This window comes from Archocentrus centrarchus, unplaced genomic scaffold, assembly GCF_007364275.1.
Source record: "Archocentrus centrarchus isolate MPI-CPG fArcCen1 unplaced genomic scaffold, fArcCen1 scaffold_52_ctg1, whole genome shotgun sequence".
In the NCBI taxonomy this organism is placed as follows: domain Eukaryota; kingdom Metazoa; phylum Chordata; class Actinopteri; order Cichliformes; family Cichlidae; genus Archocentrus; species Archocentrus centrarchus.
Genome location: NW_022060274.1, coordinates 83,735 through 96,065, shown reverse-complemented (window position 1 = coordinate 96,065; position 12,331 = coordinate 83,735). Strand labels below are relative to the sequence as shown.

At 40.8% G+C, this 12,331-nt stretch overlaps 1 protein-coding gene across 2 annotated transcripts; it reads right to left on the bottom strand.

Annotated features, from left to right (window-relative positions):
- Nucleotides 1-4,256: 4,256 nt before the first annotated feature.
- LOC115777390 (nuclear transcription factor Y subunit beta-like) lies at nucleotides 4,257-11,878 on the bottom strand. Of its 2 annotated transcripts, none has more exons than XM_030725291.1 (7): nucleotides 11,747-11,878; nucleotides 8,411-8,504; nucleotides 8,193-8,323; nucleotides 7,327-7,524; nucleotides 6,485-6,563; nucleotides 6,296-6,375; nucleotides 4,257-4,804 (listed from the first exon to the last, which is right to left on the bottom strand). In XM_030725291.1, exons 2-7 carry the CDS (start codon nucleotides 8,502-8,504, stop codon nucleotides 4,772-4,774), a joined length of 615 nt encoding a protein of 204 aa, XP_030581151.1. In that variant the 5' UTR covers nucleotides 11,747-11,878; the 3' UTR covers nucleotides 4,257-4,771. The 2 variants fall into 2 exon arrangements, with proteins under 2 accessions (XP_030581151.1, XP_030581152.1); XM_030725292.1 differs by lacking the exon at nucleotides 11,747-11,878 and adding an exon at nucleotides 11,453-11,677.
- Between the last annotated feature and the right edge of the window lie 453 nt (nucleotides 11,879-12,331).

Sequence of the window (12,331 nt, the reverse complement as noted above, 5' to 3'; positions counted from 1 at the left end):
AGAAAAAATCTCAAGAGAAAGAGGGAAGCTGCGGCTGGGTGACTTTTTTTTTTTTTCTCAGGAGATATTTGATTTTTGTAAATCTGAATTTATGATTCAACATAAAACAAATATATATATATATATAAAATCTATGTCAGACACACTATAAGTACTGGTGCAGGCTCCCTCACCTCCCCCCTCAGATCACTTCAAGTCTTCACTGCACAAAGCAGGGGAACCCGTAACTACTGACTGACCATAGAGGAGGGAGTGTGCAGGGCAGGGTGTGTGTTTGAACCTTTCTGACTTAGTGGACAGCAGTTTAAGATGATGACATCATGAGGACAATGGAGGAATTTACATGTAGAGATTTACATGTGACTGAATGAAGACTGCTGACAACCTCAAACCTTGGCCTAAATCACTTCAAAGGATGAATATTAAATTGTTCACACATCACACTTTGTACCTTATACAAATTCCAAGTATAATCAAAAAGTTTGGTGACTCCACTCGTGAAAAGTATTGGATTTAAATTTAGCCTTCAAAATGGGTACCTGATGCACCTCTATAATCGCAGCTTTTCTGCTCCACACTGCAGATGACTGTGTGGATCTGCAGTTTTACCCTCAAACTTGTCACACTAACACAATTGTTATTAGCTGCACAACTTGCCTGATTTGGTTCATCCTTTTGTCCAAAATTAAATGAAAGTTACAGAATTACTGTTTTTAGTTATTGTCATAAATGAATTTCCACACTTCATATACAAAGGGGAAAATATTCAGTTCAAATTACACAATATACTGTGTACAAATTCAGATGGACCAATTTAAATGTAATCTTTGAAATATTGCAGACTAATAAAGGGTAGGTCCTGATAATTGTGGCATGAATAATGGTGTCTGAACACCAAGCATTAATGGATGGAGGCCAGAATAAACTTTTACACTTCCCACCTACGAGCAGCACAGTATGTGACAACTGAACCACACAGAAGACGGCACAGTTGTGGAGAAGCCAGCAGGAAGAGCAGGTGTGCTGTCTTCATGTCTGTGTGGGATTTCTCTGGGTGCCCAATAGCAACTCCACAGTCCCTGTTTATGAAGTTACTTCTGTATCTTTATTATCCCATCCAACAGACTAGGTTTTCAATCAAAAATACATCATAATGTGAGTGGAATTCAGACACAAACTGCAGACTGCAAAACAGACTGAAACTAAAACAAGTCTTTACTTAGATGAGGTGGTCCAAATGGCTGATGAAAACTGAGTTTAAAAAATGATCCAGTCACAATACGGGGAGGAGCAGGGGTTGGTTTTCAAATGTTCTTTGTGTTCATATGTAAACTGGCTGTATGTGTGTCTGTAGTAAGACAGGGATTTGTACCAACAGCACTATGGTTTATATTGCATCATGTCTGGATAATCCCAAATAAGGCAATTCCAGTTCTTCACTCTCAAGAATAACACCCTCTCTCCTCGTCTGCAGAATCTCCACTTGTGTATCGATAACCTGTTTCTCTTTCCAAGCCACTCACTTTCCAGTCCCCATAACTCTCCAATAACTTGTTCAATAAACCTTTTAAATTTCCATCTGTGAGCTGAGTCTGTCTTTGGAGTCCATCTTCTGTGTAATTATGACAGTTACCATATTACTGTCTAAACTAATCAAGTGTACTTAAATCTATCTTGATAAATTCATATGAATATATGAACATAGAGTTGCAAGTTAAATTTAATTCAGTTTTGTAAATTCAATTTATTAACCTTTCATTGAGTCCTGGTGTTTAGTTTTAGTAAATTCTTTGGTAAAACAACATTTTGCAGATTATGTAAACGGTAAATGGACTAGTTCTTATAAAGCGCTTTATATGTCCGATTATGTGAATGAACTAATACGGGATTCGAAAATATTAAAATATTTTTTATTTACATAACAAAATCCACAAAAGACAAATTATTTATATTCAATTCAGTTCAATATAATTGAATTGATTGTTGTGCTTAGTGCCCCTCACACAACCCCAGCAGTTGCCTGATATTCATCTCCACACCTATGATCGATAAAATTGATTTGAGTATTATTGTACCTGTAGCCTTGTAGAAGTAGTAACAATCATCTACAAGCCGAATAATAAAGCATCCTCTCACAACCTCTCATTTACCTACAGCAACGTTTCTTTTGGTTCTCAAGTGATCCTGAGATGGGAAGGTTTCTTTGTGGAGCCTGGGAAAATACAGCTTCCCCATTTATACACTACTAGAAGCTTACAGATGACAAAAGCCTCTTCTTTTTACCATCTACGCAAACTAGTCCTAAGAAAATATTAGTGTGTGCAGAATATTTATGTTTTTTTCATGCTTTATAAAATGCCACATCTGCACATCTTCTATTGCCATGTTTGAAAACGGGAGTTTTTCAGGGCACTTTGAACAATGCTTAAATGGACCACTGGGAGGCGCAACATGCACAGATGTTCCAGGTTAATCCACTATCAGACTGTGAGCAGTCTGCGTGAGATCTCAGTACACCTTCTGTCAGAGGCCCCCTTTAAATGTGACATGTTATTCAGTATTTTAACAAGTCCTTGACCCCCCCCCCCCCATCAGTGAGGACACACGATCTCAAAACACACAAAACTCATTTCATATGTAAGCATTTTATTTCATCCCATATCAAACCAGCTGGTTCCCGTGTGGACACTGAAGGCTGGGAGAAAGAAAACAACACGAGTTCACTGATTTGTTAAAATATTGATTAAACTTTTAAATATGTAATATTAGAATGCTGAACACTCTTTAAATGTCATATATTACTATTAATACCTTTTCTCCCACATTATGTTTGATGCAGCATTCTTTCTGTTAATGCAGGTTTGTTGCTGTAGTTCAGTCTCTGACCAGAAGACGGTCAGACCACAGAGATTCTCAGCAGGGAGGTGATGGGAGTGTTTCAGGGTCGATGTCTTCAGTTAGCTGTGGCTGCTTTGTTCCCTGACAGTGAGCAGGATGACCTGCGGAGCAGCTGAGCCTTTTCCTGTGGACTTTGCATGTTTTCCAAGTCTTTGTGTGGGTTTCATCTTGTTGCTCCCATTTCTTCCCAAAGACATGTAGGTCAGACTGACTACACACAGTGCTGAGTGACAGACTGCTGACCAGTCCAGGGAGTGACACTGTCAGTCCTCCTATCATCAGTTTAAGGTGACCTTGGCTCCCTGGGTCATTCCACCTCAAGTTTAGGCCAGTGCACGAGAAGAATATTAGAACTATAATTAAAATAAATATCTTATAGCAATGTTGATTTTATTTAGATTTTTTTTTTTTTAAAGCTGTGTTTTAAGTTGCTAATTATGTCATTATCTACTCGGCCAGCTGGAGGAAAATGCAACCTTGGGCCTTGTTAGTCCTCCCAGGTGCAAAGGCAAGCTGATGGTCAGATGCATAAAAATAGGTCCCGATGGAAGCTGCTAGTTTTCCACTCCTGAAGCAAACAAGATTGTTTCACTGACATCAGCCTACAGCATGTAAAAGTCCTCTCCCAGAATCTTCTGCTTGTGGAGGAGCTGAGGTCTGACTGTGACTGGGTGGTGAATCCTCTACAGCCAACCTTGACTGGGAACAGCTGTGCCTGCCATCCTTTTCCCCTGCAGTCATGCAGGAGGTCTTGGTACTTGGCACTCTTCCTTTCAAAGGCGTGTTTGCACCCCTCTTCCCATGGCACTGCAAGTTCTCTGAAGATGATGTTTATTGAAGAAGGCTGAGGGCTGTTTCGTGCCAAAAGAAGGAAACTCCTCAACTGTCGACCAATTCAGAACAACACAGTGCCGAGTGTAGAAGCCAAAATGATCTTTTCTGTACTGGCCAAGAGGACGAGCTCATACGTGACAGAGAACGGATTCACTGACACCACAATCAGGAAAGGTCCCAGGTTTCTTTTGCTTGGGGATCAAATCCTTATTTCACTCAATGATATGTAAATCAATTTATAACTTTACTGGACCTTTGGTTCATGTTCTACTTCACTCTATTAAAATGAGACTTCATTTCTTTTTAAGTGAGCAAACTCAAATTGAGCAGGGGGTCAAATATTTCCCCCGCTGTAGCTGCTGGCTGCCTGCTACGCTCTGGAGGTCTTGCATCCTTCTCAAGACCACCACCGCTCTATAAGCTGCGACACTCTGCAGTCAGGTAGGACACCAAGTAACCACTCAGCTTTTGAGAAGTGCAAACTGGGGTCACTTTACACAATGAAATAAACAAAGTCTGAAACATCACTTTTGAATTTTTATTCAAAGGATTTTTATGACATTAAAGCACATGGTAAACTGTGAACTTACAAAAGAGCTGCATCATCTATTATGACAGTAACAACATGGCTCCTCTTGATTCAAACAGAGAAGACATTAAAAAAAAGCATCCAATGCAACATTTCCCTTTGTAACCCCTCTATTCCAGCCCCTGCCCCAGAAAAAAGATGCATAAAAGCAAACACATTAACACGCACAAAAAAAGAATTCCACCACTAAATCATGTATGAAGACTAGCCTTAAAAATAAAGCCTTGAATTTTCCAGCTGCTTTGGAAGCTCTCCAAAACATCTGGAACCTTGAAACTAGAAACTACACTTTCTACTAAACAGGTAGTGACTTCTCTGTACATGAGGGATTCTGCAGATGCCTCCTGTTCTCTGTCTGATACCCTTTACCCAGTGGCCGGGTCACAGGTCATCCGGTGAGTGGAGCTCTGCGCGGAGCCGCTGTGCTCAGGCTGGGAGAGTGAGGCCTCGTCATGAAAACTGGATCTGCTGTACAGTGGGAATCTGGAACAAAGTGTGTTAGATAAGAGCATTCATACACAGCATTACCAGCAAAACCGAGGCAAGTTTCATAAAAAATGATCAGACACATCTATAGACATGCAAAATATAAATAACATGAAAAGGTAATGGGAAAATGTATGAAAGCACAACTGGGAGTGTTGTGCACACAGTTAAAAACACAAATGTGCCTTTTTTCAACCCTGTCATCACATTTACCAAAAGCAAATTTATTGCTGATATTCAGCCTCAGCAATAAGTTGCTCCCTATTTGACTCAGTCAACAGCAACGAGATGGCAGCTGTTTTTCTTTAGCTGACAAAAACTACACGTCATATAAGAGCAATCACAACCTTAGTCTGAGCAGAGGATTTCAATCATGCATCCACCTCCGTGCCATACTCTTGTTCAACATTAACAAATTTTCAGGCTCCTGCGCAGCATCGTTTTTCATTTAAAAGTGTCTCATCTTGGCACAGAGCGCTGCACAAGAGCCTCAAAGATTTTCCAACAATTTATGTAACTCTGATAGAATTTTTAGAAGGACCTGTGATTATTGATCCCCACCCCTGTGCCAGCCAATTTAAAAAAATCCCACCTGATTCCTTCATTTTGGAAAACACGAGTTGAGTAATATTTATTTGCCCCTCGAGTTCTATATAAGCATGTTCTCTTCAGGGACAACGTATTAATATCAATAACATCTGTGTGGTTCAAGCACACTGCCCTGCAAAAGTGATTGTGCTCTGACGATGCTCCTCCTCAATGGAAGGAGCATCTGCACACGACTGCAACAGTGTGTAGCTTTCCATGAGCTTCCCACAAGACAGAAAGAGGTGAGAACACCTGCTGAACTACTCCAAACCATCATGACAGTTCACAGAAAGCGTCTCCAGGACCACGTTTTGCCATGAAAACAGATTCAAACTGGAAACATAACAGCTACATTATGACAGCTGCTTTATGCCTTCAGCACCCAGTACTGTGTTGCTGCTTGTGTGAAGCAGTGCAGCTTGTAGTGGGTGACATGTCACTGGGATGAAAAAGCTGCTGATAGGTTTGAGAGCGGCTTCGTGCAGAACAGCAGCTGAAGATAAACTCCGTCAGTAAGGCGAGCTGTGCATCCTCCTCTATATTTGACATATCTAACCTTTTGCTTCACAGTCCACAGGCTGCACATCTTGGGTCCTGGCAGCACCTAATACTTTTACAAATGAAGCTGGACCCAAACTGCATTTTCCCAGCATTAATAAAAATATATATACTCTAAGTGCACACTGCAATTTAGGTCAGAGTCTATAACTAACTGCATATAGATTTTAACTGAGGCACATATACTAATGTCAGCTAATATTAAAGACTTTTCCAAAACTTCAGAGTTTATTCAGTTCAGGGTGAAATAATTGATCTGTTTATTCCAGATGGTGGTAATAAAAGGAAACAAATCATAATGTTTGATACTAACAGCAAATGCAACAATTATGTGAGTTTTACCTGTTGATATGAAGTGGTGTACACCATAACATTCTGCTGCTGACCATCTGCTGTGATAATCCCGGCTGGCAGTGGATTTGCTGATGAGAGAAAGAGTGGAATTTATTAGGATTTCTCATGAACAGTTTGGAGGAAAAAGAGTGAGAGGGCAAAAACCTAAAGAGAAAACACGGCCTGTGCTCCACTTACTGAAGCTGTCCTCTGAGAGGTCCTCACTCAGGCCTTCTCCCCCTGACATACCTGCCATTCCCTTCTCCCCCTTCATTGCCTGGAAAACAGCAGAGACAGCAGGAAACATTACAGTTATGAACACAGCAACACCTGAAACTAAACACAATTTGAAAACATTTTCAGGTTTGTTTTCCATGCAGTCATGTGAAAAACCAAGTGCACCATTACTGCTTCCCCCCCAGTGTCTCAGGTGCAGATAAAATTGAGGAGCAGGGAGCAGTGATGAGGCGAGTGGGGCCACGCCGGCAGCTTCACTCACTAACCACTGCATGATACACCTGCCCCCCCCCCCCCCAAAAGGCCCTATGTGTATTGTTATGTATCGTGAGCCTAAATGACTATAGTGCAAAAGGTCACCACACATCACAGCAAGCAGAGCCGTGTGACTGGCCCTATCCACTGCGGCACATGTGCATATCTACACTGTTCTTGAGCTGATCTGAAGGCCACATGAAGGTTGGAGGTCTACTGATATCCTTGCATGAGTTCCAAACACATCTGGTTTATCCGCCTTATGGTGCTGCCAAAATGGGCTGCCTTGTATCACAACTGACAGATATGGTCATAATCACTGCACCATACATTAAACCTGTATCTCATCATTGCTGCTTTTTACATTCATAACACCAGGTTACTTCTGAAAAGTGTTAGTTGGTTAAATCACGCTGGAAGCTCTGAATTCATCAAACAGCAGTTCTGACCAGTAAACCTGAGCAGTCACAGAAACGTGACGTAGTTCAGAATCTGAACTTAAATATCAAATGAAATGGGCTCTAGAAGAAGAGGAACTTGAGCCTCACCTCTCTGAACTTCTGCAGGTAAAGCTTCAGCGGATCCACGTACATGTCAAAGCCCAAAGTGGACATTGCAAACAAGATGTCCTCCCCATTGATGGTCTTCCTCTTTTCCTGGTGACAGCGCTCGCTCGCCTCGGACGTGATGAAGCTGATGAACTCGCTCACGCACTCCTGCACACACTCTTTGGCATCTTTTGCAATCTGTGAGGAAAAAAAAAGAGATGCAGACATTACAGAGGATTCAAAGCTGTCTGAGAATAAAACACATTTTCATCAGGCCAAAGAGAAATCGTTAAAAAATACTGTACTGATGGTAGTTCTGCTTATACTCCTCATCAATTATGTCTAAACAAAAAAATTTAGCATATGCTATGTGCATATGTTACTTTAACCTTGACCGCTGAGCAGGGATTGGACTCTAACTATAATACATGAAATCTGTGTGTTTGTTTCGTCTACCAGCTCACACACAATCAGGCACACAGATACACTTTAGGCCTGAAGGTTCTTGCCCAACAACCACTTAGCAATATCTAAGAGTTTGATTAGCAAAGACTGCTAATCAAACTCTATGCTAGGAGTTTGAAATATAACTTTTTTTAAACATTTATTCAGCCAGAAAATGGCTTTTATGTTCCTCCAGACTAGATACTGAACACCAAATTCCCACATGTCCATCTGTGTGAGCACACTGTGACGGGGCGAGTGTGGCTTGTAGTGTAAATGACAGAGTAACACCCAAAAAGCTTATTATGGGTCAATCATTTCTTCTCCAGACAAAGTTATTACTATTGTCATTAAAATAACCAAGATGTTAACCATCTTAAAAGAAAATCTGGTATTTCTGCTCCCTGTCCTCCCTCACACACCTTTCCAGTTTGAGGAACGGCGTTTTTCATGATGCGAGCCACATTAGCAATGGGAAGATATATGTCCTGTTCCCTGTAATTCTCCTTGATGCCGCCATCTTCATGGTCATTCAGATTCTCCTCACCATCATCTATAAAACACACAGACACTCAGCTCTATAAGAACGAAGCCAGAAAGCACTGCAATGACTGTCTACTGACACTGTTTTTCTCCTCACCTTCTTGAGACTGGAGAACATAGTGACTGGAAGCCATGTATTCTCCAGTGATGCCCAGCTGGGAGGCGTCAGTGGTTGAGCTGTCTCCGTCCATCTGCAACATAACACAGCTCGTTCAGTTGTCTGGAGCAGTAGCAATACAGTCAACCTGCAACGGCTGAATGTAGCAAGCTTCTAAGAGTCACACCTTAGTCACGATCTGAGTTATTAAGAAGGGGCCCTGCACGCACGCTTGTCAAAAACAGAGATGTTTCCTTTGGGATTCATCCACGTGCTGTTTTACTAAGATCTGAGCTATGAAATGGAATAAATAATGACAGCATGCTGTAGCTTCACTGTGACTTCAACACTCAGACTGACCTAGATATGTCAAAAGAGAGTACAGCTATGACCGGTTGACACGCTATTTTATCCATTTCAGACTGTTTCTTTTGTCCAACAGTAGCTGAGTTTGACCCCGTGTTGTAACTTACTGGTTAAGCTGCTGTTTTAATGAGCTTTTGTAAGTTTTAAGATTATGAGTGAACATAATCTGACTACAGTAATAATCGGGACCTGCTGATGGACTGTCTTCATGGTCCTGCTATGTTTGTTTGTCATGAGCAGCTGGCAAAAAAAAAAAGATAACAAAACTGATTTTATGATAGGGTTGTCACAATATGATAATTTCAAACTCAACAAATACTCAGATACCATTTTTTTTATACCATAGGGACAAATAATTACAAATAATATAAACAATAAAATCAATGGCAACACCATTTTTAAGTTGTCTTTCTTAGCTTGTGCTAGTAGTTTTATTATTAGCCACAGCTGCTATCTTAAGGATAACTTAATAGATGGCTAATGTGTCTAAATAAAGATACTATTGGCTGCTCTTTTATTTCCCAAAGGGGTTTCACAGTGTTTATGATAACTGTTTAATATTTCTATGTTACTGAAATGGGCGCTTTACTGACCCTTGACAGTCCTCATAAAGTGCTGTTCAGTGTTGTGAATGAGGGGGCTGGTACCTGCTGTTTATAGTGCTACTGTGTGAAGTCCTGTGTCAGCTGGAGGAGGCAAAGATGGCACTGCTGGTATTGATACAAATGACTATCTAATCCAATAGCAAGTTTTCGTGTCAATTAGTATCCGAGTATCTATTTTTTTGACAACCCTTTTTAATGGAACACGTTAGAGAATATGTAAAACAGTGAATCTGGACATTTGAAGGGACCACTGCGCCTCCTTAGCCATAACTACAAAAATTCAATTTAGTTCAAATTTATTTATATAGTGCCAGTTTGCAACAACTGTTGCCTCAAGGTGCTTTATACTGTAAGGTAACAATATTATGAATACAATATTCATACAATATTATGAAGAAACCTCAACAATTGCATGACCTCCTGTGAGCAAGTACTTGGTGACAGTGGGAAGTAAAAACTCCCTTTTAACAGGAAATCCTGTTTTGAAGCTTCAAGCTTATCCTTTTCACCACTGGAGTGTTCTGGAAACAGATGTGATGAACAAGGGGTGTATCTGACTGAGAAGCCATGGGAAACTGCAGGCTCACTGACTATTCACACCGACAAGCAGGGGCCACAAAATTATATCACATTAATTCAAGAAAATGTGCAATAATGATATTTCTGACAATATAGAAAAAAGTAGAAAAATGTCTTATTGAAGCTTGCAAGCAGCATCATTTATAAGTGTAAGTAAATGAAGATAATTTTTCACTCTGTGTGCACTGCAGATGGGTAACACTACAAATCTGTTTCACCAGTTAAAACATCATCCAACATAGTGCTGTTAGTGGACGTAGACTCAACCAGCACTAACCCTGTCACCACAACAGAGCCAGTATTTTCCAGCACAGAACCTTTACACTAAATAAAGAAATAATGTTTTAACATCTATCATGATAATGATCAGTGTCAACTGATGTGAACATTTTTATCATAAAATTTTAGGCTATATGTCCAGCCCGGTGATCAACAGCCAAATAAATTTTTTTTCCTAACATTTAATGGAACGTTGGTGACCCCCCTTAGTGTGTAGTGGTTTACACATTTGCCTATAAAGTGAAAGATCCATGGTTCAATCCCAGGCACAGCTGCGATCCTTTTGGGGTAGTGACAGGATGGGCATTCTGCATAGACACTATGCCAAATCAAACATGCAGAGCCACCTGCTGTGGTGAATAAGGGAGCAGCTGAAAGTAGCTTTAGCTGAAAAATTAACCATCACCTGGATCCATATAGTCTATATTTTCATGCATTTATGAGCAAACCTGTGATTACTACTGGGAACTAGTTGCAGGTTAGGTCAGTTTAAGTGAAATGTAATTATTTGTTCTTTCATTACACAATAATTAACAAGATCCTTCAGTTATTAAATGTTATTAAACTGGTAAAGTAAACGCAAAGCCTCCACCTCTTCCTGTCAGCCTAACTTATAGGCAGTGGTATTGTGTTTATTATGACATCTACCATGGACAGAAGGCTATCATAGGTCATTCCACACCTTCAACGTACACTAAATAGCAACAACTATCAACTCTTTAAATTGGAGGGAGGTTATCTGCACTCTGCGTTTCCACTTTAAAATACCCACTAGCTCAGTGAAGTCGCGTATTCTAGTGGTCAGACATATTTTCAGACGTGTACAACAAGGACAGCCAAAATATGAGCGCTTCTTCATACTGCACGCACTTTAGTACGCGCTTGTGTGTTTGCACTACGAAATTCCCGATTTAGCATGACACAGTTCGCTAGCCATTGATATTGTTACATTGTTACTATCTAGCTAAAAAGGAGAGGTGTGATAGTTAAACAACTGTAAGCCTGCAGAAAGGTCAGCTTACGTTAGCCACATGCTAAACACACTGGCATGTGTTTGGCTACCATATGCCAAGTACCGGATATCAGCCGCGGCTGTGAAATTTTTAGCTAATGTTAGCTAATGTTAACCCAGGGATAGAGCTAGCCTGTGGGCTTGCTAGTATTGGAAAAAACAATGTTTTCAATGTAGAGAAGTCATCCAGTGGGCTATTACCTTCAGTAGTTAACCTATTCAGGTATATATGTGTCCCTTGAATACATTCTCACTGCAAATCCAATGCAATTCGCGTCCGCCTTGGCCTGTTCTTTGTCGTGCAGAGCACAGCAAGACGTGACCGGGGCCGAAATGTTTGGTAGTCATTTTTAAACTTTCGCCCGCTGGATACTTCCTGATGAGCAGCCCTCATTCACCCAGACAACAAATAAAAAAAATCAGACAGAGACGGACATTTCCATTCGAGCTAACGAGAAATCGGTTAGCAATCATTGGCCGGAGCCAGGAACAAACCTGCAATGAAGCCCTGGTTGGTTACCTTCCTGAGACGGCTGTTTGGTTGGACAGAAAATGGCTGCAAAAGGACCAGTCCCAGCGCGGAGCCGTGGCTGCAGTACCGCAACTCAACGGTAGAGGCCCGTGCTGCGTTCAGGGCCTTCTAGCCCGCACAGGTCAAAGTCTACTTCGGAATTAAAGTTGGCATTGTTATCGAAATTATATTTCCAAGAACGACACCATGAAGCAGAAAACGTTCACAGAAACTTGTCTTTATTTTTACCCCCCACGCAGCATAGCTTTAGATAAAGTACATCTGTAAGTATAATTTACTGTCACAGAAAATTAAATTTCTTGTTGCTTATTAGTTCTTACATTTAGGCAGCAGAGGAACGCATCTTCAGGTGCGTGGATTTCCAGACTGCTGTGGTCTCCCCGTCGTCGCAGCTCTTTGGTTTAATTAATGAATTAATAACGGACTTTTTATACCGTTCTCATTAGCGAAGGCACTGAATCCAACAGAGAGCTTACCTGCCCTGTGCCACAATCGTTTTATTAGTTAATTTGGCATAATAACATGAAATAAAGAACTCTTTTTAAAAT